Genomic DNA, 27,717 nt, shown 5'->3' with positions numbered 1-27,717 from the left:
TCTTTAAAGCAAGAAATTTTAAAATCTTTTCTCTTCATTAACACTGAGCTTCAAATATTTTGTGAAAGGAGAAAAAAAATCTTACATTATTATGCTCTCATATGAAAGGTCCTGATTCTATTTCATTTACTAGGGAAAAAATAATGAATTACAATCCTAAGTTCTGGAGCGTATTGCCAGTTTTGTTCTTTTCTCTTTCAAGAGGTTTCATTTGGCTTTGAAATCAATGGGACTACTTCAGGAATGAGGTACATTTCAGCGTGGGGAAGGGTAATAAAACCTGGTCTTTTGGTTTTAATTTAACTGCCTGATATAATTTGTCTCCTTGTTGCAACATGTTCTGAGGGTCCTTTAAAAGATATCACAGGGTGCGTGCTAACAGGTCTGCAGGTGAATTCCTTCCTTATGTGCTAGGAAGATGCTATGTTCTTACTTTAATCATGACCATTATGCAGGGAAGATGGACCGGTATTAGATATGAAAGGAAAGCATTTTCACATTTTTGAAAGCAGAGTCCATGGTTCAGCTATCCATAGATGCTTGTAGGATGTGTGGGTGTTACACCTCTTTCTTTTGGGAAGGCATATAGAGGACTTTGGTGTCACACAACAGTAGTGAGTATTCATGTTGTCTATCTCTGAAATATGTAATATACAGTCCCTAGTGTGGTATTTTTACTTTTGAAGATGCAAATAGACTACAGAAACCATCCTCTGAATTATAGAATCGTAGAGTTTTGGTTGAAAAAGACCTCTAAGATCCCTTGGTCATCCTGGACACAAACACAATGGAGCCTGAGCTGCTGCACACACCAAAGAGCTCTCAGTTCTTACCCATGTTCTTGTTAGCTAATGCCTTCTGAGAGTTGCCCCTCTGCAATGCTGCTTGTGTCAGTCCTACGTCCCATCATCTTTCCAGCAGCTGCCTAGCAGGTGTGAGCAGAGGAACAGGCTGCTGAGAAGTGAGATGGTCAGGTATTCCCTGCCATGGCAGCCAGCAGCAAAGATGATGCCTTCATAAAGCATCAGGGGAGGGCATGGGAAAATAAATAAACCAAAGTAGGAAGTCCATGAATACAAACCCAGTGACAGAAGACTGCCCCAGGAGACACATGGCCACCACCATCACACCAGACCCCAGGGGGCCATTGTCATTTCCAGACCAGGCCAGAATGTTCACCAAAACTTCATTTGGAAGCAGATGGCTTGGGAATGCTCTTTCCCACCAGTGTGACCATGCTGGCACAGCCATACAGTTTTGGCACCTGCCCCAGCTCACTCACATACTGTCCAAGCCATCCTGAGCCCCAGAGTGGGTTTCTCCTCTCCTTGGGGCTGTCAGCAACCAAGGGCAGCAAGTGTGGCAGGACTAGCCAGGGAGGAAAGAGATTTCCTTTTGCCTTATGATTCATCCTCCACAATGACTTAGTACTATCTGGAACTGGGTATAAAACCATTTTGCATGGTATTGCTGAACAAACAATTTGCAAAGAGCTGCCTTGGGGAAGGTGCAATGCAACAGGGGTTGCTGGTGCTGCTGATTAGATTGAAGACCCGGAGTATGATCTTTCATCTCTACACTGGCAGTGTCGTGGAGATTTAGCTCTCAATATTAATTTTCCATTTCCTAAAAGTTTTGGATTCACATCTGGCTACAATCTATATTACAGAGGCCCAGTTCAGATCTCCACTCCAAACATCTTAGAGGTTGCTCCAGTACTGATAAAAGGCAGAGGCAGCCAGTGACAGGTAGGTACACTGGGAAGCACAGTGCCTGTGAAGCATGCATGGTGGCACACAGAGAGAGCTTTTCAGTCACTCAAGTCCCTAACCTATGGGCAAGCCCAGCCCTATCCTACCTCTACATTGACTGATTTAATTAGATCTCATTTTCTCCTTCAGAGCACTAGGAAGTCTCAAAACATCCAGCCTATCAACACCGAGTCTCAAGCCATCGCAACACTATCGCAGCTAATGAGATCAAAGAAGGAGTTGTTATCTCATCCATCCTGCCAAAAGCTGTGGGACAGCTGACTGTGAACATCCAAATTTCAGCTGGTACCGGCTTCCTGCCCGACAAACACACCATGTAAATTTAGGAGAGAAGCGGTGGGCGGGAGGGGAGGAAATAATTCCTACCTCAGAGCAGAATTTCAAAATTGCAAGTAGCATCTATTCAGCTCCTCCAAGCCGTTTCAAAGGACTTGTAAGGCTCCAGTTGCCATTGTGCGGCTGGTAATTCTGTCACAACTAATTACCGCCTAATAGTCGTTGTGGGGACAAAGTCCCCGGTTTAAAAGAGAAGTCTATTTCGTCTCGCATTCAGGCCTAATCTGACCCTGAATAGCAGAGATTACATGAGGTAATACAGCAGTTATTTCTACCTGCTGTAGTTCATAAGCTCCATCTCCAGCTGAGGCAAAACCCCCCTCCCCCTTTACAAAGATTATTTGTCATTAAAATGCTCAGTAGCTTTCCCCCCCCACCCCCCCCTTTTTTTTTTTTAATCTGGATGTTGCCTACACTTTCAGAAAGGTTTTTGAAGGAAGATTAGCAGGATTAGGAAAGGTTCACATATGTTCAGCTTCACTATTGGTATTCAAGACATCACAACTCCACCACCACCCAGGAAGCCCAAGAAAACCAAGAGCAGAGACACAGAAATAAAGAGGCCTCCTGGCCAGCAAAAGTGAAGAGTGCTCCAGCAAGTAAAACAGTCAAGTCAGACCCAGGGCCACAGAGACTCTCATGCTACAGAAATCCTTGCCTTTCACTCCAGACAAAATATGGCTCTTGCTCGGCACCTCATAACTATGTGTGTCTTATAGCCAGCCTTGCTCCCCTGCTAACTGCCCAGGCAAGCATGCTGCAAAGGATTTGCAGCTGAAGAGGAGCATTTCTGTAGGAAAATACAAACCTTGAAATACTTTAGCTGGCACGAATGCCCACCACAAAGCACGAGGCAATGTATGCAATGCACACAAGAGATGTCTGGCCTCGATCTGGTGGCATTGGGCGGGCTGCACCAAATGGCACACAGGTGAAATCACAGATGTATATCCAGTACAGGATGGCCAAAGTGATGCAGGCACTGGGGCACAGCTCCCTTTGGACCTACAGGTCAGCCTTGGGGTTCTCAGCCCTGTTTCTGGTACTGTGAGGGACAGAGCTGACACAACAATGCCTTGCTCTGTCCTGCTCACCAATCAGCAAGAAGCTGTGAAACAGAAGTACAGCTATATGGATCAACTTGCTCCCTCAGAGATGTTTATCCTCAGCAATGACACAGGTCTCTTCATCAGGATGTGTTCCATGTTTGGAATAACACTAGAGAGTAGATGGATTCCTTCAGGCTTATAAAAGGAGGAAAGAGGACTGGAAGTGGAGGGGGGAAAGGCCATTGAAGCAACCAGCATAAACTGTGTCCTTTCTGGTAGACCTCAAAATTACATTCCCACACTTTCTGGTGTTTGAGAAAATAGATATTTTCTGGATTCACATCTGTGGGTACAGGACAACACCTGTGCAGTGAAAATACATGGAAATCTCTCTTCAGGATAATTTTTGTTTGCATTGTAAACAGCTAAGCAAGGTTTTAACCCAGGCAACTCATTTTCAGACTATAGGGACCTTTCTAAAGCTTGGAGAACAACTTACATGGTCATTGCAAATTTTCTTGCTTTTTAGGCAACAACTTTTCTGCTTGTTTCAGACTTTAAAAACAAACAAACCAACCCAAACCAAACCAAACAAACCAAAACCAAAAAACAAGGTATCCTCAATATGTCTTCTCCTACCTTGCTCCTTCCTTCTCACCAACACCCTCATGCCTCTTCCTTGCTCCCTGAAATACTTGTTCCAAACACTGCATCATTTCACTCCTTTCATCCACTCCCCATCCTCGGAAACACACCTTGCCCACTACTTCTTCCCCTATCTCCCTCCTGTTCCCCAAAGCTTACATTTCTATCCTTTCTCACTAAATGCTTCCAGTCCTTCCCAAGCTTTTCCCTTACAATTTCTCCGCTAGGTCCTCCCCACTGCCTGTAGGTCAAGACTCTTCCTGAGCATTCCTGGTTTCCGTGCCCCAGCACCTCTGTGCTGGCAGCTAACACAAGAGACGGCTGTGAACGGCAAAGCTACAGCTGCTGTGGGGTTTTGGCAGCAAAACCCTTCCAGTTCCTGTGAGAGCTTTACCCTCTGAGGCTGCTTTGGAGCATGTATGGCTCGGGCGGAGCACGCCAGGACCTCACTCGCATTGTTAGCGGATTGACAGGGGGAGGCTTCATGTGGAACTGTTATAACAAGCAATGTTATTTAAGGCATTTATATTTTCACTTGAGAACATTTTCTTCAAGTGGTTCCAAAGGAACATGTGCTTTAAATCGCTGTGCCTCGATAAAGTGAGCCCAGGCACACGTGAGAGTGGGTCAGGGCCTCTGCTCTGGCCAGGCAAGCACAGCTCCCCACCCAACTCAGCTGAGGGAGAAACAGTGCGAAGAACCCAAGGTAATAAATTCAGCATGTTACTCAAAAGATCAAAACTCCTGCCAGCATGTTACCGAAAGCAAGGAATGAGTCTCTGTTTTTTTCCCCCCACTTCCCTTTCCAGCAAATACACAAAACCTTTGCCAACTGAAGAAGATTGTGGAGGACCTTTTAAGAGATTCAAACAGGAAAGGGGGAGCAACTATTGCACAGAAACACCCGTGTCTGCACAAAAGGTGTGGCAGGCATCAAAACAGGAGGGCTCAGCTCCAAAGTGGAGAGGAGGTCGTTAAGCATAGCATGGGGTGAGAAGAGCACCAAGTCCTGTAAAACGCTTTCACATGCAAGTCTGCAAAAATATTTCCTTCAAGTTTCAAGGCGTGAGTTTGGAATGGAGCAGTCTCACAGGCACATCAGCTCCTGTGAACATAAATCCCTGCTGGATGGTTTGTATTTTAGAAGGGGAGGGAGAGACCACAGAAACTTCAGATTCAAAGCAGCAAAACTTGTGTTTTCAGATAACCCTCATCTGTCTCTGGCATTGAAGTCGGTATTAACAATCCTGAGTGATACGGTATTTCCACAGCAGCTAAATTTGAGTAATGCCCTCGTGGATTTTTTCTTTTGTAGTGCTATACAGACTTTGTGTTTCTCAGGCAGATGAATGACAGCTCACACTTGCAGAGGGTGCTGATTCAGAGTTTTATCTGAAACAGCACATATATGGTTCCTCCTGTCAAATGGGTCTTTCATTCTGGACGGGGGATCGAACTTGATTGCCAGGACAGATTTGATAAATCCTTCTGCAGTTCCCACAAGAACTGGGGATCCTCACCTGGCTAGGAGTTTTGCCAAGGCAAGGTTTTGTCTCTTCTTGCAAAACCTGTCACCACTGCCTGGTTGAGCATCAGAAAACAGTATGTGCAAACCTCAATGCTGTTCACCTGCTTTAGCATCTCTCCCACACCCAGGAGGGCACATCGGTGAATCTTAGATCACAGAACGCTAAGGGTTGGAAGGGACCCCAAAAGATCACTAGTCCAACCTCACTACCAGAGTGGAATCACCTAGAGTAAGTCACACAGAATGCACCCAGGCAGTTCTGAATGTCTCCAGAGAAGGAGACTCCACAACCTTTCTGGGCAGCCTGTTCCCGTGTTCTATCTCACTCACAGTGAAAAGGTTCTTGGCCATGAGGGATGCCTCAACATAAGTCAAATGATGGGAAACTCAACATGAGTGTGTTTGTCTTTCACATTAATTTTTTCTTCTTGTTCTTAAAAGAGACAAATACAAAGGGAAAACAGTGTGTGTGGGGAACCCCAAACCACTGTAAATAACTCTGCTCTGTAAAGTGTTTTACTTAAGTCCTGGTCGTGGCAGGGGCCAGGTCCTGCAGCCCACCCCTGCACCCACTCCCGCAGAGGGGCATGGAGGGAGCACAGGTGCATATTCATGAGTGGGAGGAGGCCCTGTGTGCTTGGTATAAAATGGGTGGTCTGAGTTGCATCAAAAGAAGCTATTTTCTGTTTCTTCTGCTATGAGCAATATCCCTTCCCCACAGCAGCAAGTTAATGCACAGAGGGGAGGCCAGCATTGCCTGTCAAGGAAGGCAAGGACTGGGTGTGTGTGCAGCCCTGCTTCCAGTCTGAGTAACCTACATTTCCCCTGGACTTCAAGCAATGGACTGTATTTGTTATGATCTGAAAAACAAGTAGAAAATTGCCATCCTGCTCCCTCAACCGCGTCCCCAAAGCAACTCCATGGGAACAGTGGGGGCTATCCAAGCACATCACTGCAGTCTTCCTTCCTTTTGCCAAGGGATAGCTGGCAGGACGTGCCAGGAGGCCTCTTTGGATAGTGCCACGAGACCTTCAACTCCACGGTCAGATGGTGGAGCTAGGACTCACAGTGCTAGTAGGTACAGTGGGCATCACTTTACAAAGATACAGAAGAGCCACATAAAAGCCAGCACACCACCTTTCTGTGTCACATCTAGCCATCTGGGAGCAACCCCTGCCTCCAGCTGAACATCTTATAAGTACAAACAAATAGCTAGATTGTGCCTGAGTAGCCCAGCAAAGTTGGAAAGAGTTGATGAGAGACACATGGTTCCAGCACTCCCTAAAAATATATAATTACTATCTTCAGGTGTCTGCACACCCTCTCCTTCTAATGAGTAAGATATTTAAAGTCCTGAACTGTTTGTGTGACATTTCAATAAATAATGTGGAGATTTGACAACATTTCCATATTCCTCCTTTAATGTCTGAATGTCTCTGACTTAATCCCAGTTCCTTGGCATTTATTACTGTTTGTTACACTAACAAGTGAGATTATGAGAATTCTAATGAAGGCTTCCAGTGAAAAACTCTGTGATTAAAATGCCATAATAACAGTTGCATGCATTTATGTGCCTGATTATCATAATCTATTTAGCACAAGTAAACATACAAACAGAAGGAGAAAAGCGAGCCCACTGACACTTCAGCTAAAGGAGAATTGGAAATGAGGGAGAAACAATGTAAATATGTAAATATCTTTGTGTATTCTTTTTATCTTTGTTTCTCATCCTTGCTTTCCTCCCCCCCTGTTTGCTAATGAGACATCTATGGTTCGTCCCATGTGGTCCCTCTTTGCTTGGCCGAGGTGCAGTTTTTGGGCCATCTGCTGGGTCCACTCTCTTGAACAATGCCACCCAGAAAGCAAGGGAGACGTTTGCTGCAACCTTTGACATCATGGGCAACAAGAGATGGTGTCATACAGACTCAGGGCTTTCATATGTTCATTCCAAACACTTAATTCAGCTGTTATTCCTTCAATACAAATCCTGTTACAACATGGGAAGGCAACAGCCCCCCAAAACTCACAGCAAATGAAAGAGATCCCTGCTGCAAGCCAAATTTCTAGTAAAGACTTTTGATATCCACTCTTTTTTTGATTTTTTTTCCCCCCTTCACATTAATGACTATATGAACTAAGAACTTCTCCATGCCAAGGGTTTAGGGCCTCCCATAGTGCTGACAGTAAAATGCTCAAGGGCAGCAAGCAGTCTGGCATGAGTCAAACCATTGCTGCCGCCATTTGAAAGCCATTCTGAAAGACACCAGACTGTTGGATGAGGGATGATTTCCATGAAGAGGACATAGTAACGTGAGATCAGTCAAACAGATAACTTTAACCTATGAACATCAGGATTTTCTCCTGAGCACAGGGTATGGACAGAACAAAGGGATAAACTAAGGAAAATTGTGTTTGCCGTTAGTGTTCCTATGGGAAGCAAAACATTCCCCCATTTTCTTGTTCTGGTCATCACTAAAACTTCACCAGGACTTTCTCATTTCTAAGGAGTTCTTAGTCAAAATAAAGACACGGAAAGTAGAAAAGAGGTGAGAGGTAGTATAAGGGTGTCATACACAAACAAATGGCAAGATGAAACATAAATAAAAATATATAGGCCTCTTGCCCAGGAGACTCAAAACTAGAACTAGAAGTCCATATTGTATTATATGGAGATTTCCTGCAAATATGAGAGTAAAATATTATTTTCTAGATTAAATTCAGCCCTGACAAGTACATGATATTTTTTTTCAGAGAGGATACACCCAGTTGTGCTGGGACTTTCTTTGCCCTTCCATCTATATAATACAAAATTCTTTCGCACCCTCAGGTCCTGCTGCTGGGACCAGGGGATGAAGGTAATGTGAAGCAGCTCACCAGCTTTGAACACTTGGGTGATTTTCTAATCCTGTTGATATCCAGTTTATCCAGTTTTGCAGAGCAAAACCACTAGTTCAAGGAGATGCCCAGTTCTGTCTCTTGTGTGACAGAAAACTACATGTGGCTGGGCTAATCACAGCACAGATCTATAGTTCCCCCTCCAGCACCATTTCCTTGCCTCTGACTGTCCAAAAGCCAATCTTAGCAGTCGCATTGATTTGTTTCTCTCGGGTGTTCCTAGTGCTCCCTCCCTGCTACAGCAGCTCATTTTGGGAGAATTTGCACACAAAGAACAGCATCAAGCCCAGAGAAAGTTGAACACATATTTTTCACTAGTACTTTATCTCTTCAGTACTTGGAATAAACAATAATCAAGGCAGGTTGGTTTTCTCCTCCTGTCTCTGGGTCGGAGGAAAGGCACAATGCACAGCATACCTCTGCTTAGCAAGGTGACATTCCTGCAGAGGTCCCACTCCTCTGCAGACTAGAAGTGCTTCACCAGCCACATAAAACCAATGCTACACAGGTACAGCTTTACTCTGCACTGGAAAAGAAGCCTCAGCATGAAACCGATCCTGAGAAGAGTTTGAAGACTTTACAATGTGGCAGTCAAGGGGTGATTGCCCAGGGTGACCAGGACAGGAGGAGCCAGTGGGGCAATGTGTGAGCCATCTAGCACTGCTCTTTCTTGGTGTTTCAGCCTCTTTCTCCCCATTTGCCAACAGGAGACAGTACTGGCAATGAGAAGTGAAATTGCTGGTAACATATAGCAGCTGGTAAAATGAAATAGCTATCATACTGTTTTATAAGCTTTAGGCACTAAAATGGTGGTATGGAGTTATCTGTGTCATCCTGCACATACTTCTTCTATGTTCTTTTTGGCATCCTGTTAATGAAACAACAAATAAAAAGCATCTAAAATTTTTCTCCCCCAAAAATGTATTAAACTAAATCCTATCATGCCTTGTAAAAAAATACAGCATCTTGCATTAAATACAACAAAAGATGGAGAGAAAGCTTGTACATCTTATGCCTCCACTGAAGGGTTAAAAAGAGTCTGGATCAGGTGGTTTTGATAATGTCTTAAAGTCAGTCCCCATTAATCTCATGGGAGTGAGACTTGTCCTGTTTAAGTAAACGGCCATGCTTGAGAGGAGGGATGGCAGAGCTGAAAGATTTAAGACAGAATCTAGTCCGTGTTTTAAATTGCAGCCTAATTAATTTGTTATGGATGACAGGAGGTTCATAAGTGACAAAACTTTATAAATAAAGAGGGTGTTTTTCTCTGCTAAATGAGAATAGGAGATGGCCTCTTTCCTGCATATTTTTAATCCTGTAAATATCACAAACATCAGCTGTGGTATTTCTGAGACTTCCCTCTGGGTGACTCCTGTGAAGATTAGAAGCTTTTCCAGTCTCTGATTGAATAGGAAGACATGCTGAGATTTTGGCAAAGAGTATGTGCCTCCAACATTTCAATTGAACAAGTGTTAACAAACACAAATCTAGCACTGGAAAACAGAAGAAGCCCAACGGTATAAAACAAGTGCCCTGCTCAGCGAACTCAAGCCCCTTTCTTGGAGATCACAAGTATCAACTGTGTTGAGTGGGTTTGGTGGCATCAAAGCCCACAGGCTGGACTTCACTTGTAAGTTCAGAACAATAGCAAAAAATGTATTTGTGTCTGATGAGATACATCCAGAAAGTAAAGAAAGGGGAAAAAAAAAGAAGAACATATGTCCAAACCTGAACCTTCAGGAATTTGTTACTCCCTGTGCTGAGATTCCTCTTCATACCTTTAAACAGTGTGCAGAGAGCTTGCAGGCAATGCTCACATCTTCATGTTCTCAGAGTCAGGTGCTGAGATTTGTGGTCCCGTGGTGTTTGGGGAAGGGATGCAGCAGAACTGTGACTTCAGTGGATTCCCTGAAGACCACAGTCATAGAATCATAGAATGGCTTGAGTTGAATGGGACTTTAAAGGTCAACTAGTTCCAAACTCCTGCCATGGCAGGGAGGGTGGGGGGTGCCATGCCACCTCCCACTAGACCAGGTTGCTCAAATCCTCATCCAGCCTGGTCATAAACACTTCCAGGGATGAAGCATCCACAACTTCTCTGGGCAACCTATTCCAGCGCCTCACCACCCTCATAGTAAAGACTTAGAAAAGTCCTGCTAACAGATGGGAGGCAGACACCACTGGGGAATCAGGACTTAACAGTTTCTGAGGCATCATTAAAACTGTTTTCAGCTGCCAGTCCTCAAGGAGCCGCAGTCACTCACAGGCTCTTCATCCTTCAGATGCCTCAGATTCCTTACAGATGGACAGGGATAGTTTTAGTGTGGCTGTGCAGTATCCCTGAGGAAAGGACCCTGGGCTATAGGCCTTAAGGGAATATAGGCAGTAACAATCCCAAACAATAACCTAATGACATTTCAAGTGATTTTCAACATGAAAGCAACAGTCTGGTTTGTATTAAGTTATCAGTTCTTCATGTTCCCCAATTGCCTTCATTCATGCCTTAGTTGCCTACAGTTGTGATTTAAAAAATTAAAAAAAAAACCAAAAATCAAACATATTCACAGGTAAGCAAATAGGCTCTGCTCCACATTTGAGTGTCAAGAGCAAGTTGAGGTGAAGGGCTTCTCTGGGAGTCCTCTGGGGTCACCTTCCCAGGATGTGCCAAGATGCAGTTAGCAACATTGAGCCTTATTGAATCAAGACAGGACATATAACACTCAATTAGACATCTCATGACAGAGATCACCCCGCTTGGCACCTTACATCCTCCACCACTTCCATTGGGGACAGCAGAGAAGCACAGTGTTCCTGCCACTGCCCAGCCAGCCTCAGTCTGACCCTGCACAAATTCTGTGCCCCCCTGCAGAGTTCAAGTTTGAACAGACAGACAGTGATATTCCGAGATACCACTTGCTCCATTAGGGACATAAAATCCTGACTGTCTTCGGTGGTGGGATGAAATTTCCACTCTGCAGGGAGGAGGGAAGAAAATGAAAAGAGAAGAAGAAAAAAAAAGAAAGAGGAGAAGGGAAAGGAGAGAAAGGAGGAAAGGGGAAAGAAGGGCAAGAAGGGAAAGGGAAAGAAGGGAAAGGGGAAAAGAACATGAGAAGGAAGAGGAAAAGGGAAAGGGAGAAAAACGAAAACTGGAAAAATGCTAAGTCTATCGCCCACTTTTCCTGTCTCTGGACCCACAGAGGGCTGCGAGAACTGCCTCCCTAGAGTGCAGCCCGGCCTTGGAACCCAACAGCCCTCACGGCGCCTCCACCCACTGCCTGTGCCCTCTTACCCGGGACAGGGACCAATGTCTCTTGGCCGCTTTTTTCCGGCCATCCCTCCCTGCAGGTAACGTCCACCCCTTTTCCACCTCCCGGCCGCCCACTCAGCCTCCGCCCGGGCTCCTGCCCCCGGAGCAAGGGATTTGGGTGGGGTTCTGTCCCGACCCTGGGCTGAGGAAGTGGCTGGTGAAACCCTGTCCCCGAGGATGAGCCCGTGGCAGCCCAGCAGCGGGTACTGCAAACCCGACGGAAAGAGCAGGACCTCTCATTTGTTTGAGCTGCGGAGGGGCAATAGGTCCAGTCCTTTAAGAAGAAATGTCCCAGTCCTTTAAGAAGGGGAACTGTCGAGCCCTGGGAGGCAGGGAGAGAGACAAGCATTTTCCTTGTTTTCGACCGAGCGCCGCGGCCCCAGGGACGGCTGCCCTCCGCCCCACCTGGCTTGGTAGAGACCCGTTCCGTTTCCCCGGGCCGGGCCCTGCCAGAAGCCAGCGGCCGTGGGAGAGGCGCCGGGGTTTAATTAGTTGTGCTCGTTGTTGCCCTGTTTTATGCGGCTCCAACAATGTGCCGTACAGAGCCATCAGTCAAAAGGCAGAGGCAGGCTCCCCGCTGCCGTCTCACCGCTTCCCGAACATGAAATAAATAGAAAGTTTGCACAAACGTGTGTTCCCCCCGCCCCGGGCTCCCCCGCCCCGCTGCTCACCTCCAGGGCTCAGCCCCAGCTCTTCCCGATTTACCCCACCCCAGTCCTCCGTGAAGGGGGAATGTCCCTGCCACCTCACGGCAGTCTCCTAAGCAGGTGCGGGAACGGAGGACTGGGGCGACCCCTCCGCCCGACCGGCCGAAGTGGAGCCCAGGACACGTCCCGGGTGGCCAGGCTGGGGGCTGCCCGGGCGGCAGCGGGACACACGTCGGGCGGCGGGCGGCGGCGGGCCCGCCTGTCGCTGGGACAGATTTTCCTAATTGACCTGTTACGGATCATCCCCGCAACCGTTGGGAAACACATTTCCACGCTTCACTTCTTAACGTTTTAAATACATATTTAACGGATGGTTGAGGCTTGCCGGGCCAGCTGGGAAACACACGGGTGTAAAAATAATACAACAAAGGCAAAGGGGCCGGGGGGATTTACCCTTGTGGGAGGAAGCCCCGACCTTGTTGCACGTAGCTGCCACGGCGAGTGGGCTCGCTGGGAGCCGGGCGAGGAACAGAGGGAGGCGAGAGGCACTTCCGAAGGTGTTAATTTTAGTTTAGTTTAGTTTAGTATAGTTTAGTTTTTTTCCCTGCTAATGTCCTTTCTTCTTTCTTTCTCTCCCACTATAGTCTTGCTGGAGGGTTGTCCGGGGATAGGGTTTGGTGGCACTCTGGTTCCTTCTCCCGGTCGCTGTGGACCCGGAGCCAGAGGACCGCTCCGGGGCCGGCTCTACCCGGCATCGCGCAGCAATCACTGCAGGGAAACCCGCGTGTGGGGACCGGAACAGTTGGAATCACTCCCCCAACTCCGCCTCCCTTTTGCAGTACTTAACGGGGGGATAACGACCAGGCTGGGGGTAGGAGGGGGCATCAGCTGCGGGAAGTTCTGCGGCTTCTCGGTGTGTGTGGCGAGGCCGGGACTGAGCGCTTCCTAGCCAGAAGGGGAAGGGACAGGGCACGGGGAACCCCCGACGTGCTCTCGGGAGCTGGGCAGCGCGGCCTTCCCGAGGGCATTGAGACAGCCGGGCCAGGGGCTGTTTAGTCCCGTCCCCATCCCGTCCCGCCCCCCCAACAGCTGTTCCCGGCGCTGTCATTGTTGCGTTTTATTATGGATTTGACAAAAGTCCCTCCCCCCCACCGGGCTCCTCACGCCGCGGCCGGCCATCACCCCCCCACACTCCCCGTCCGCCCGCCCCATCGAGCCGGACCGGCCCTGGTGACATCAGCTGCCACCCCCGCCGGCCTCCTCCCCACCCCGCCGCCGCCGCCGATTGGCGCAGCCCCCCTCCCGCCCGGTGACATCGTTCCTCCCCGGCGCGGCTATAAAGCGGCCGCAAGGTGCGCGCTGCTGCCGTGCTCGCCCGTCACGGCGCGCCGCTCCCCACGGCCGCCCCGCGCACGGTAAGTGCCCCGCGCCCGCACATCCCGGCGCGGCAATCCCTGGGGCCCCCAGTCCGGCGGAGGGAGGGACGGGACGGGACGGGACGGGACGAGACAAGTGGGGAAGGTGTGCCCCTCCCCGAGGGCGCCCCGCGGGCGGCGGCGAGGGGAGGGCGGTCAAAGTGGCCTGCCCCACGCGGGGTGTCGCTCCCTGGCCCCGCAGAGCGGCGGCAGAGAGGTCTTGTCGACGGGACGGGTTGGCGGGCTCCGGCGGAACCCCGCCAAGTTTCCGCGGGCGCTGACCCGGGACCTCCCGCGGGCTCTGTCCCCTCCCCGCAGGCAACCCGGTGCGCGCCGCCATCCCGTCTGCCGGGCCATGGACTCGGACGCCAGCCTGGTCTCTAGCCGCCCGTCCTCGCCGGAGCCCGATGACCTCTTCCTTTCGGCCAGAAATAAAGGCAGCGGCGGGGGCTTCACGGGTGGCACCGTGTCCAGCTCCACGCAGAGCGACTCCCCGCCGGAGCTGAGCGCCGAACTGCGCAGCGCCATGAGTGCTGCGGGAGTGGTGGTGGTGGACAAGCTGGGCTTCAAGTCCTCGTCCTCCTCCTCGTCTTCCTCCTCCTCCTCCTCTAAGAAGGACAAGAAGCAGATGACAGAGCCGGAGCTGCAGCAGCTGCGGCTGAAGATCAACAGCCGGGAGCGCAAGAGAATGCACGACCTGAATATCGCCATGGACGGTCTCCGGGAGGTGATGCCCTACGCCCACGGCCCGTCGGTGCGCAAACTCTCCAAGATCGCCACTCTTCTCCTGGCGCGCAACTACATCCTCATGCTCACCAACTCCCTGGAAGAGATGAAGCGCCTGGTCAGCGAGATCTACGGCGGGCACCACGCCGGCTTCCACCCTGCCGCCTGCCCCGGTGGCATGGGCGCCCACTCCGCGCCGCTGCCCGGCCACCCGGGCCACCCCGCCTCACACCCTGTCCACCACCCCATCCTGCCCCCCGCCGCCGTCTCCAGCGCCTCCCTGCCTGGCTCAGGCCTCTCGGCCGTCAGCTCCATTCGGCCTCCCCACGGGCTCCTCAAGTCTCCCTCCGCTGCCGCCGCCGCCGCCCCGCTGGGCAGCGGCTTCCAGCACTGGGGGGGAATGCCCTGCCCCTGCAGCATGTGCCAGGTGTCGGCCCCACCGCACCACCACGTCTCCGGCATGGGCACCGCCAGCCTCCCCAGATTAGCCACCGATACTAAATGAGCCCCTCACAGGGGCCGTCCCTCCTCGCCCCGCGCCGGCCTGGCACCTCCAGGACCTACAAACGAGCACCCCGGCTCGGCGGTGGCAGCGGCTCCCCCTGCCTCCCCGCTGCCGGTGCCGTCGGAGGGGCGACGGGAGGAGATGGAGCCTGGCTCAGGGTCCCCCGCTCCCCGAACGGCGGGGACGACCACTCCGACACAAGTAAACGCCCGCCTATCTTCATTTTCAATTTTACGTTGTTGTCGGCAGCTTCGCTAGGAGGTGAAAATAAGCCCTAGGCTCGTCTAAAATGGAGGCACCAAAACTGCAGAGGGGGGTTTTGTTCGTTTGCCTGTTTATTTGTTTGTTTGTTCCATTCTTCTCTCCACCTTTCCTCCCCCCTCTCCCCAGACTGGTTTCGTTTCTACACGTAGAGCCTTTGGAAACGTTTCTGGGTCACGTCCCGCCCCGGAAAGCGGCACAAGCCGCCACTCCGGGGATTCCTGGCACTAGTGTGGAGCAGCGGAACTCCGTGTGGAAGTGTAGACGGGAAAGTCGGGTTCTTCTCCCGCTCTCCCGCTCGTGTTTTTTGGGTTGTTTTTTGGTGGGTTTTTTTCGTTTGGTTGGTTGGTTTGTTTTCTTTCTTGCTTCGCGATTTGTAAATATACCGTTCAACGATAACGACGCAAGTCCGCTCTGCCTGAGCTTTCCGTCCGTGCACTTGTACTGTGTGAGCATCATGAGTGAATAAGGGGTCGGTTTGCCTTGATTTCGTTGGTTTGGATTCTTGGGGTTTCTTGGGGTTTGTGGGTTTTTTTAAGCGAATAACACTTTTGGGGTTTATTTTCGTTCCTGCCACCTTTAACAAAGTTTGAACTCTTTAATGCTCTTTCTGTGTAGGAACTTTCACACTGTCCGTGTTGCAATACTGAGAACTTGGGCTTGTTTCTGAAATAACAACTTTTCTTATCGCTGCCCCTTGCAGAGATTTTATCATCTGTTTATTTTTGTAAAAAACAAAGAAAAAAAAGAAAAAAAAAAGAAAAAAGAGGAAAAAAAAGTTGCTAAATAATATTTATTACTTGTTTGGTTGGAGGAAAAAAAAAAAAAGTCATCCACTGTTGAGGTTTTAAATAAAAAGGAAAAAAAAACCACCACATTTTAAATAAACAGCCTTTTCCTCTTCCTTGCTGTTCCGAGGCGAGCGGGGAGGTGGAGGCAGGTGCGGGACCATGGCAGGGCGACCGGCCACAAAGCCCAAAGCCGGGAAGGGAGAGAAACGTTTTAGGAGCATCCTTGTTTTTCCCCCTGAGTTTTTTGTTAGCTTGCTTTGCCGGCTAATCGAAACCGTTTTGGTAAGGTGTATTTTTTGTTGTTTGGTTGGGTTTTTTTCCCCCTATTTCTTTATTGTAGAAAGAGGGAGGCAAGGAAAGAAACGATTGTCACTGGGTTTGTGACGCGAACAATTTTATCTAACAAATCCAGGACTTGGGAAGAGCTAAATTTTAATTCGGGGAAAGGAAATATTAAAGTTGACTGTGAGATGTTTGCTTATTATAATCACTTCTGCACGCTTGACCTTCAGCAAAAAATCAACCTAACGAAAATCCACGGAAAGCGAAATTGTTTAAGGACAGTCTTTTCACCCTTCCCCGAAGCGATACTGTCTCCCGCCCCTGTGCATTTTAACAGCTCTATACACTGCTATTTGGGCAGGAAATATTTCTCCCACTCGCAGACCCCCAAGAAAAGGACTGTCTTCACGCATGCAGGGTGAGGGCGTGGAACAGCCTGTGGCTTCCCTATTCCCTGAGAGGAGCAGGGGAAAAGCAAGGCAAATCCCGGGTTTTGAGGAAATGAAGGTCGGCAGTTCCCCCCGCGGCGTCTCCTCCTCGAGGTGCACCGTGAGGGGCGGCTGGGATCCCCGGGCGCGGTTCTCAGGGTCCCTCCGCTGTCCGCCCCGAGGGAGTCGGTCCTACTCGGTACCGCGCTCCGGGCTGCCAGGTTGCAGGGAAACGCAGAACTTCAGTCCTTGCCCAAGCAAATCCTTACAATTCTCTCTCTCTCTAGACTGATGAATGGTGAGAGAGCTATTTAAAAGAACTACCGAGATACACACACAAAATTACAAAATAGTATATATATAAAAATAGAATAACAGGCCATGGAAGAGTTTTAGGGGCACAGACATCCGCGGAGAAATGAGAGCGACTCCGGACCTGAGAGACATTTTTTTTTTGTCCCCTCTTCCCTGGCGGCCAGAGCTGGCTGGAGTCCCTGGGGGCGTGAGCTGCTCCCGGCCACACAGCCTCCCCGGACTGTTCGTGGGGTTTGCGCCTTCCTTCTGCGGCTGGCACCATGCCAACCCTTTCAAGGAAGGGAAACGGAGCTCTGAAGCGAGTGTCCCCCCATCCCATGATAAGAGATACCCCCCCTCCCCATCCCGTCCCGTCTCCAGAGACATTCAGCCCAACCTCCCCAGGCCCCTGGAGAAAAGTTTCTCTTCCCAGCATTCTCAATACCGATTTCGGCAAACAAAAACCATTTAACTTCGGGAAGGATGAAACCCAGGGGATCAAAGCCGAACATCCCGCTGATGGCCCCAGAGCTTTCTCCGGTAGGAGGACTGTCCCTGACTCTGGTGACCAGGAGGGCACTGGCTCTACCCATCGTTTTAAGGCTGCCTTAGGATGATACTTCTGTGTTGGTCTGAGGCTTTGAATGCCATCTTTTGCGGTATAAGACCCTCTGCTTCTGCTTCTCCGGCAGGGTGTGTGGAAGGAGAAAGTCGTGCAAAATAAGGGGTTGACAGGCAGGTGTCTGCCAGTGGCTTGGGACGGTTCCCCGACGGCTGCCCTTCTGCTAGGCTGCAAGCCAAAGGCCCGGCTGGGCCGAAGAAAGGGCAGACACGACCCTAGTGCCCACTGGAATGAGGAGACAAAGGCAGCTCCTCCGCCAAGTCGCGGCGGCCCGGAGGTGTTGAGCTCCGCCAAGCTGGGACCGAGAATAGAGACCTTTCGTCAGGCCGGCCCTCTATAAAAGTTGCTCATCTCCCTCGGTTTTGTTCCTGGACCCCTGCTACCGGTGCCCCTCGCCCCAGTCCTGCCGTCGTGTGTCGTGTCCGCCCCCCTCCCCATCTGTAGGGAGGTCGCAATAAGCAGAGCATCTTTCCCAATTAGCAGGGCTTCGGCGAGGGAGTGCTGCTGCTTGAGAAGGGCAGGAGCAGGTGAGAATTAGAGGGAGGATCATTACTAGCTGTTCTTTGTCTCTATTAAAGGCAATAATTAGCACCCTGACAGATGCAGAAGTCGGCAGTGGCCAGAAGCTGGTAAATCCTGCTCGTCTGTCTCTCCGACAGCGCTCTGCCACCCAGAGGGCCTTCCCCCGTCTCTAACAGGTGGCCCCGGGGAGCCCCAACAGGCAGTACCGCCCCGGGAGGGTAGGGCGGAGTATCGTGGGGATTCTGCGGGGGCACTTCGGCCCCACCGGTCCCCGCGGTGTCAAAAGCAGTGAGGACAGTCTGGATCCCGCCGCAGAACCTGCCTGCCCGCTGTCAGTCAGGTCGGGGCTGCGCATCCGTCCCGTCAGCGGAGGGAGTCTCCAGAGTTGTTTCCAGGCGCTCGGCCGGGCCGTGTCGAGCCGTCCCGGGCCGCCAGCTGTGCTCCCCAGACCCCCCTCCTCGTGTGCTACCTGCAAATTAAATTAGCCGCCTTGCAGGGCCCCCGGCGCCCTCCCGCCTTCCTTGCTCCCCATATGCTGCCCTGCACGAAGCAGTGCCCCGCAGGGTCCCCTGATTGCCTTGCCCGCGCTGAAGCCGCGGCTCCGGCCAGATAGGGTTACGGGGAGTGGCGGAGAACCCATATGCTCTGTGCACACCGGCGGCGGGGCTGCCGAGGGGTTACCTGTGCCTCCAGCCTCATCAGGAGACCTGAGGGACTCGCGTTGCTCCCGCAGGTTGCTCCAGTTCCTCCTGCAGCACCACTTCCCCCCAAGACTTGGAGCAGGCACCCTAATCTCACGTCCCGGCCTCTCTGATTCCCATTTCGTTGCTTTCCATGCAAGAAGGATAGACCCCCTCCCTTCATACCCCTCCTGCTTTTTAAAGCTGTTTCAGCTTTATCGCGATTTATCCCGACAGGAGGAGGGAGAGTAGGGAACCCCCACCCTCACAGTGCGGTGTAGATGACTTCTTTGGATGACATCACTCACTCACCACTTTTCCTCAATATCCTTCCCTCTTTCCCTTTCTCTTTCCTTCCTTGTTCACTTCCCCTTTTCCCCTTCACTTTACTTTCACTCCTTAGCAACACTCCAGGCACAGCACAGAAAGTGACGAGGGAGGCAGGAGATGCTGGCAGCATGTTTTCGGCAGAAGCTGCTGTGCTTCAGAAAAATTGAGGGGAACAGAGAAATCGGGCAAGCCAAGGCACCCCAGCAGCTCCTCTGCCTTTATCCAGATGATGTTCTTCTCTCATTTCAGCAGGGGATTTCTTCAGCCTCTGCCTGGCAAATTTTGAGCCAAGTAGTCCAAAATCTGCCTCTCAGCCCTGACTGAGGCATGCTGTGCCCTCCAAGCCCATGGCTCCTTCAAGGTGCACACGCCACTTCTGCAGGGATATACCGGTTCTGCTCACTGTTGACTTAGACCTGTGGGGTGGGATTAACTAGTGTGAGGCTGCAGGCTCCCTTCCTTTTCTTTTGAGTGAATGTTTGGGGTGAGTATCCAAATGCCCTTCAACAGCTTTCCAAATATCAGTCTTCCATGGATAAACCCCACATTTTAATTTTGAATTTACAAACCTCTCCTCAGTAATACCAACTAGAGCCTGCTCTGAATGGGGCCCACTAGTAGGGATATGTACATAAGCACAGGTTACATGCATTTACTTGTTTGCATAAGATGCAGACAGAAAAGAAATCATCTTGACATTTTTCCTCTGAAAGCATTGTAATACTGATATCTGGGGGCAACATTCCCCCACGCACATCACTGTGGTCTCCCCATGCCAGAGCCAGGGTACTGGACACGACACGTGATAACTGGGGAATGGTTCCAGAGGTGAGCTACAGCTATGGCACAGCCCTGGGATGCTGCTTCCCTTTTTGGATATCAAGGTTTGTGTTTATACTTCCATAGGTGAAACACTGATGTCTCATGCACCCTGACAGACTGCAAACCAACTGAGACATCTGCCAGAAGATGGCCCACAGGACAGCAGTGTGACAAGAGCCAATCAGCCTCTGACAATGCCACCGGGCCAACATCTCTTGCTTGGTGTTGCAAGATGGTACTTGCAATGTAGCTCAAATTTCCCCATGTCAGAGTGGCATTTCTATGTCTGTATGGGATGGGGACCTCCAGGCCTGAGACTTGATGTTACCCAGATTATTTCTGAATGTTCAACACCTGCAAAACAGTCCTGTGCTTATGAAAGTCTAGTTGCTCACATAGGAGTTGAGATGGGAAGGGAGGTTTGCCAAAATCCTGACTCCAGACACAACACCTGCCCCTTCCTAAGCTTCCAGCCCAGGTGGATGCTGGTTAAAAACAAGCTTTGGACACACTGCATTTTGTCAGCCCTCTGGTGATCCTCTTATCAGTCAGCAAAACTGAATTTTCCACTAGAAGCATTTAATAATACTTACATTTTTCTACTAAAAATGTGAAGGGGAGCCAGTAATTATAATGATGGAAACAGGGTCATGGGACTGTACCAGCTCCGCTTACTTGCTGGTTCAGCTTTCAAAAGTCCAAACACACTCCCATCTTGCCACCCTCACTCTTTGGATGGTGCTTCTGAAGGCAAGTAAGGTTTTATGTTGTTTTTAGTGGCAGCATGGATAGTGGAAAGTTTTTTGCAGGTTTTCAGTCCATCTGCTTAAGAACAAAAAAGCAAGAGGTGAATGCTCAGCATGATCACCATGTGCACACACACACGCATGCACACAGAGGCCAGAACAGCCCTGGGGGTGCTCAAATCTCTGTGGAGTTACAAACTACGCAGGGTCGAGGTCCTCCAAAAGCATGATGCTTACCCCAAGGCTTTTACCCTAAAAGATGGATGTAAATGCAAAAGAGTGTTTCCCTTTTTCATTCATCCCCATTCTTGGGATTAGCTTTAGAAGTTTTGTTCTGCCATTTATCTTCACTTGTTGGAGATGTCTTGACAAACTCCTGAGAATTAATTTCCCATCAGCTTTTTGCCTCCTCTTCTTGAACTGGCAGGTCAGATCTCACCATATGCATTAGAAGAGGTTATCTGGATGGGCCACCCTGCTCCATTGTCCCTTCTTATGCCTGTCCCTGTCCCAGCAGGAAACCAGTGTCATGCACATGGAGAGAGCACTGAGGGAATCAGACTCCTCTTCCAAGAAGCCCTCCACTCCTTGCCTGTCATCAATCATTGCATCCCACTGCCAAAACCAATACAATTGGATCAGGCCCAATACACGGGGTGTTTCCTGTGAGTAAGAAGTGTGCCTTTTAGTTTAATATATTCCCAATGTTGATCCTATTAGCAGGAAAAATCAATCAATCACTGTCAGCAAACATCACCGGTCTACAGATTGATCACAGTGTCAGGATTTTTGGAGGATTCTCAGATGCAGAAGGCATTTGTTAAATGCTATTTTCAGAAAGACATATACATATATGTATGACACACATTTATACACGTCTTTGTCTGCTTAAAAAAAAAGGAAAAGAAAAGAAAAAATCCCATACAGTTCCCTTTTTTGTGGTTTAGGAGTTGGGAGGGGGTTTTTTGTTTGTTTGTTTTGTTGCTTTTAGTTGGTTGGGTTTGTTGGTTTTTTGGGGGTTTATTTTGTGTGTGTGTGTGTTTTGTTGTTGTGGGATTGTTTTGGGTTGGGTTTTTTTTGGTGTGGGTTTTTTTTGGTTTGGTTTGGTTTGGTTTTACAAAAGCAGTCACAGTGACTTTTATAAGAAAGGTCCATTTCAGTAGGAAATCAGCAGAGTTTCAGGAGGAGGGGAGCTTGTTTTGTTCTTCCTGAGGGAGTCAAGCAGGGTTTGGCTTGCTGTTCCTAAAGGAAAAGAGTCTGGAGATGTAGGGAGGCAGACTCTTTCCAAAGGGTGGAGCTGAGGCAGCAAAACCCATCAGCTTTCCAAAGAGTGGAGCTGAGGCAGCAAAACCCATCAGCTTTCTCTGTGGGAGAGGTAACCCACCCAGGTGCATATTCAGCTAATCCCCTCCAGTGCTCATCCTTCATTTGGGGTGGTGCTGAAGAGCCCAAGTTTCTCTTTTCACATCCTTTGCTCCTTTTCCCCAGAAGAAACAACTTTTTAATGCTGCTCAAGCAACACAGAAATATTTCCTTGGTTATGAGTAGTGCAGGGGGTTGAGCACACCTGGACTGCAGGAACCTGTTCCCCATCCCAAAACCATTCCCCATCCATCTCAAACCTGACAAAGTCCAGCGATCACAAAAGCCAGGCAGAACCAAGCATTTTCCCTTGCCAGCCCCAGCTTCTCAGTGACAGTGGAAAGCAGGTGAGCTCCTAGCTCTCTGCAATGCTTTGAGGGGCAGGGTGCACCCAGCACAAATGGCACACAAGGAGGAGGGTGAGGGAACCTTGGCCAGGAGCCCTGTCCCAGAAGGGATGGGGGAAGTCTTTTTCCTATTCTGGACACCAGCCACAGTAGGTAAACAATGTAGAGGGGAGAGGGAGATATGAGCTGCAGTTGGGGGGGGGGGGGAATGTAATTGGAGGGCTTTTGTGATAAGAGATGTCAGATGGGAGGCTGCATACCTATGTCCCCTTCCTCTGTGCTCACTGGAATATGTTTTTGGGAATGTTTTTCCCTGTTTCTGCCAGGCATGGAATAGAGGTGCTGTGAGGAGGGATTTGACCCTATAGGACCTCCCTGTCTGCTCTTCACTTTCCAGGATAGCCAAATCAAGCCATCTGTGCCTGACTTTACATCAGCCTTAAGCCACCATGCCCCAAAAGGCAGCCCTTGTTTAAGTGCCTGAAGCTGACTGAGAAATCACTTGTCCCTTGTAAAATATCCTGTGCATATTTCACTCAGAAAAAGTGCCAAAGTGCCTTAATGGTAATGGACCTCTCTTTTGGGAAGAGGAAAAGCTGCAATGCCCCAGGCAGCTTTTATACTGCTTGAAGTGTTTTGTGGCATTGGAGTGGGGAGGAAGGAAGCATCACCCACCTGTGATGCTCAAAAGCTGTACCCAGATCAGGACTTATGTGTTGGTGCTACTTGAGCACCATCCTGTCATACAGACCTTGGCATCTGGTATCCCTGACCCCGAAGTGGGAAATAACCCCTGAAGCCATCCAGCTTCAGTCAATGTCTTGTCTGGGGAAAAAAACCAATATGCAAAAAAGGTAGTGAAGAAGAGCAGAGATGGGAGAAAGGGAGAAACAAATCCACAGCACACGTATCCCCTCAGGAGGGGCTGAGGTGGGGCTCTGAAAAGTGGGATTTGATTGAGACAACACAATAAACACTTGATTAAGATTTCACTTCTTTCAGGTCTATTGGGGAAAAATGCTCTGTAGCTTCGTTAACAAACCTGTCCCTAATCCTAACCACACAAACCAAGCCCGCTGAAAAACCCCAAAGTTAGATTAGCAGAAATCCACCCGGTCTTGCAGAATCTGTTAGTAAATGAACTTTTAATGTATTGAAAACATATTCATTATAATGTATAAAGAGGCAATTTTCATTTTGTTTGTGTTCTTAAGAGTGTGACAGCGTCTTGTTTGCAACTGCCCCTGGGTATAAGCTATCATTGTGTAACTTAATTAGATATTCTACATGCTAGTGTGAGGGACATATGTCTATTCACTGTAACAAACATCAAGAGTCTGTCACATGCTTTCATGTTTCTGCTACGTTGAAATAAAGGCAGAGCAAGTGCAAGCTCTCCCAAGGACCTGTGGCCCCAAACAGCTTGAACACAACCCGCCAGCATTCACCGATTGGTTACAGTTTATTAGCAGCCCATAAACTTCTCATCTGCTCGTGGGCGCTCGTTAGGGTTGTCACCTGCAACTGCCAGGAGCAGCACAAACGCTTAGCAGACGTGAATTGAGGTTTCTCAGGCTCCGCACTCACTCGCTTGCTGCCTCCCAGCTCCAGCGACATTTACTTTATACAGTGTGTGAGGTTGGTGGAAGGTGACCCAAAATTAAAAAGGTAAAAAAAGCCACTGGCAGAATCTTGGGCAAATATCCTTTCAGCTCATGAAATGGCAGTGGAACTCTGGAGGGCACAGGTCTACAGTCCTGGCCTGAGGACCATGGGCAAACTGGCATCACCTGTCACGTGTGCTCAGCCCACACTTCTTCTCTAAGTTTTCCCTCATCAGAAAAGCCAAAGCATAATTTGGACAAAATTAAGGGATTTAAGAAAATGAGAATGTCTGATAGCCAGATAAATTCATCCAGGATCTCTGACCAGAGACAGCAGTGGAGGTTTAGAGGCAGAATATAAGGACAGAGCACGGAGAGAATGGTATTTCCCCATATGCTGTCCAAGCACCTGGACACCTGCAGACACCATTAAATACTTCAGGAAAACCGTCTTCACCTTCACTGTGTAGTTCACATAGACAGTGCAACCATGCCAAAACATCCAGGTGGAACATCTAACTTGGCTATGAGCCTCCAAAAATCCAGCCCTACATGCCCCTTCGTGCACCCCATCAGCTTCATTTTCTGTGGCACCATATGCTGGATGCTTCTTGCACAGGAAGATCACACCAAGCCTTTTTAACCATGCCTTCACATCAGAACAGAACAAGACCTTACCAACTGGAAAGTGGGTGAGAAAAGATACCAGCACCCCCCATGATACCAGGTAACTAAGCATGGGAACCTGGCTGGCAAAAAATAGGTAGGAAAATTGGAGGGAATGAATTACCTATTTGCCTGCAGCAAGTTCATAGTGCAGACACAGCAGCTTAGAGCAGGTTAAAACAAACCTGAGGTGGGTATTTTTGTTGGCAATTTCTCAGTGCTGCTGCAGTGCACCCTATTAGTCCAGCATCTGCCTACCTTTTGCTCCCAGAGAGGGAGCAGTTTTCCCATGACAGCTGGACATCTCTGCTCAACCCATGGTTACAGTTGAGTCATGCAAGAGCTGCCATGGGCTAGCTAAGGGAGAGTTTCCAGCCTGGCTGCTGGCAGCAGCTTGCATTTTTGTTGTCCTCACAGTGCTGGGCAGTGAAAGAGGGAAAAAAATCCTGCTAGTAGTGACCATCCTGGAAACACTATGTTTGACAAATACTTTCCAAGGCGGATGTTGTTAACTAAAACAATACTTCTAATTTTAAAGAGCAACACTATCATGCTTTGACTGTCTTTTGTGAAGCATAGATCTACACACACACATATGTGATCTTTCTAAAGAAGGAATTGCAGCAACCCCAAAATCCAGAGGAGCTGTGTAAGTCCTTGTGTGTGGACCCATATTTCACAGAAACCATGGACACTTCTGCACTAGGAGGAGCACCACTCAGTTGTCTGGAGGATAGGTGGGTTTTATCACAAGGTATTAACTTTTAGTGGCTTTTGTTTTGCCTCTGGTCAGCTGTGTGACCAGAAGGATGAGGGCAGTGAATTACTTGGTGTCCTCAGCCTAGCCAAAAGCTTTTCTCATCTTCCCCCAGCACAAATTTCTGCAGTGACCTCAGGCTGGGGTGCTGGTTGAGGCTGGGGCAAAGGCAGGGTCGAGTCAATGTCCAAGCTTCAAGACTACCAGTGAAAATTAGCCCTTACTCCCCTCTCCTACCTCTGTCTCTCCATGCGAGGTGAAAAAGATGCTGTGGATCAGGTAGCTTTGGAAAGCTGAGCGCACAAGGAGACAAATGAAGAGTCTGACATTGAGAATTTTAATGCCATTTTAGTACTTTTAAGCTAGGACAGCAAATAGCTGTTCTTGGGTACCATATGTGTCAGTGTACAAAGGCAGTGGAGGAAAAGTTAGAGGTTATTTGTTTGGATTTTTTTTGTTCCCTGCTCACATGTGCACACACACACACACATCCAGAATGCTTAATACTCCAGACACCTCTATCAAGAGGCCAAAACATGCTTTTTCCCAGGTTTGCTCTTTAAGGAGACAAAACTATTCTATTAATCCTCACAAAGGCTCGTGCAAGGCAAGCCAGACTGCAAGCTAATCCCCACCGCCTCCCATCCTGGGACCGTCCGGCCCGCCCTTGGCTGAACATCCCCCCCAGAGCAATAGGGAGGGAATTCATCTTGATGGGAACAGTCTCAGCCTGACATGAGCAGGGCTGCTAATTACGTGCCCCGCACTGCTCTGTATGCAGGGGGAGGTTTCAGCGGTGCGCCCTGCCATGCTGTCCCAGCTATTGTTCACTGCGCACATCAACCATCTGGGAAAAGCGAGCTGCAGGAGCACCCTGCTTGCTGCAGCAAGCTCCCGTGCACTTCCTGCGAGAGAGGATCCACCGACGGCCAAGGAAAAGGACGCAGCCGTGCTGCTACTCCCGCAAGTGGGGACAAAGATGCCTCTTTAACACCATGCAACCGAGGAGCCTCTCTGGCAGCAGTGTCTGCCCCAGGCGACTGCTGCCCCAGCATTAGCATACAACATCTGCCACGGCTGAGCCCCAGTGATGTATGGTGGAGGGCTCAGCGCTGTCCCGCTATGCTGTCAGCACACGTGTGGCTCTCCACAGCTTTTGAGCCACCACGCAGGCACAGCCTGTGCAAGGGGAGAGCTTGAGGTGGGTGCTGCCCTCCCCGCCAATGCCACCGCATAGTCTGTGCCATGCTGAAGGTGTGCACGCCTCCTCTCTCCTCTCTCTGCTTATGCACACTCACTCCACACCCCATCCAAGGCATAAAACTACTTCAAAATTTCAGAGTAATTTTTTTTTTCCCAATTATTTTAAGATATTGTGAGTGAGATCTGTTTTTCATTCGTGTGCTTGCAAAAAAATAAATCAGGCTTGGTTGTACTGACATCTCCACTTGCTTTCTCCAAAGGCTTTTTTGTCAGTGAGTTTTTGGTGAGGGCAAGTTTGCCAAGTCATGGATGAACATGCAACTTTACCATCACAACAACATCTCTTGTATCCAAGCATGCTCTGGTCTCACTATGAGAACACTGCACCTCCAACAACATCAGCAGGTTGGCTAATGGAAAGAGGAAGGAAAGTTATAGAAAGGAAACTGCTACAGTGCCATTTGCAGCTGGTTCTTCCCACTGTTTGGTGTGTTTACTTTTCCTGTTCTGCCAAATCTTCCTCCCTAAACAGCACAGGGATCATTTTATTGACTGTTTTCTGAGGCAAAGGCTGTGGTTCCTGCCTTGCTTCTCTACATTATTCCTTCAGCAGAATTCTCAAAGGAACTCCATTTCTCCATACCACCAAATGACTATGGATGGGACTAGGTGTTACAGGGGAATTTGGGCATATCTCCACTCACCACACAAGACCTAAGCAACTTAGATAGCTAAATCCTATTTAACAAAGTACCTCAAGGATTTAAAGTTCATCATTATGCTGGCTTGCAGGCACTTTCTTTATCAGGAAGCTGACTTAAAGTAAGTCAGAGCTGAAACTGTAGTTATTGCATACCAATCTGTCATTAGTTCCTTACACAGCAGCAACTTCCCATTGTATCAAACTTTTAGGCCCCACATGGTTACCTTGTTCTCCACTGTGGTCACCTAAAGCAACTTACACCTCTGAAACCCTGGGGAAACAATGCCTGTTCAAGCACTTCCCTCTACCGCGTGTTCCCCTCTGTGAATGCTGCAAGAAAAAACACAGTCAGGATCTACCACTGAAAAGATTGTTTTGCCTGAAGCAACAGGAATCAGCACGGCCAGCAGCACAGGGCAGGTTGGGATCATCAGACTGCAGCTGAAGGGTTCTGGTCAGTCCTCATGCTCAC

The 27,717-nt window shown here is 49.3% G+C and overlaps 1 protein-coding gene across 1 annotated transcript; it reads left to right on the top strand.

The window, feature by feature from the left end:
* The first annotated feature begins 13,499 nt into the window (after positions 1-13,499).
* OLIG2 (oligodendrocyte transcription factor 2) lies at positions 13,500-15,414 on the top strand. The gene is made up of 2 exons (XM_054165921.1): positions 13,500-13,594; positions 13,913-15,414. The coding sequence occupies exon 2, from the start codon at positions 13,950-13,952 to the stop codon at positions 14,823-14,825; it is 876 nt and encodes a 291-aa protein (XP_054021896.1). The 5' UTR covers positions 13,500-13,594; positions 13,913-13,949; the 3' UTR covers positions 14,826-15,414.
* The last annotated feature ends 12,303 nt before the right edge of the window (positions 15,415-27,717 follow it).

Source organism: Dryobates pubescens, chromosome 12, assembly GCF_014839835.1.
Source record: "Dryobates pubescens isolate bDryPub1 chromosome 12, bDryPub1.pri, whole genome shotgun sequence".
NCBI classification, from domain to species: Eukaryota; Metazoa; Chordata; class Aves; order Piciformes; family Picidae; genus Dryobates; species Dryobates pubescens.
This window is presented reverse-complemented; position numbering and strand designations above follow the sequence as displayed.

Excerpts from the sequence above, each read along its gene's own strand:
- OLIG2 (XM_054165921.1), top strand. The coding sequence starts at position 13,950 with ATGGACTCGGACGCCAGCCTGGTCTCTAGCCGCCCGTCCTCGCCGGAG.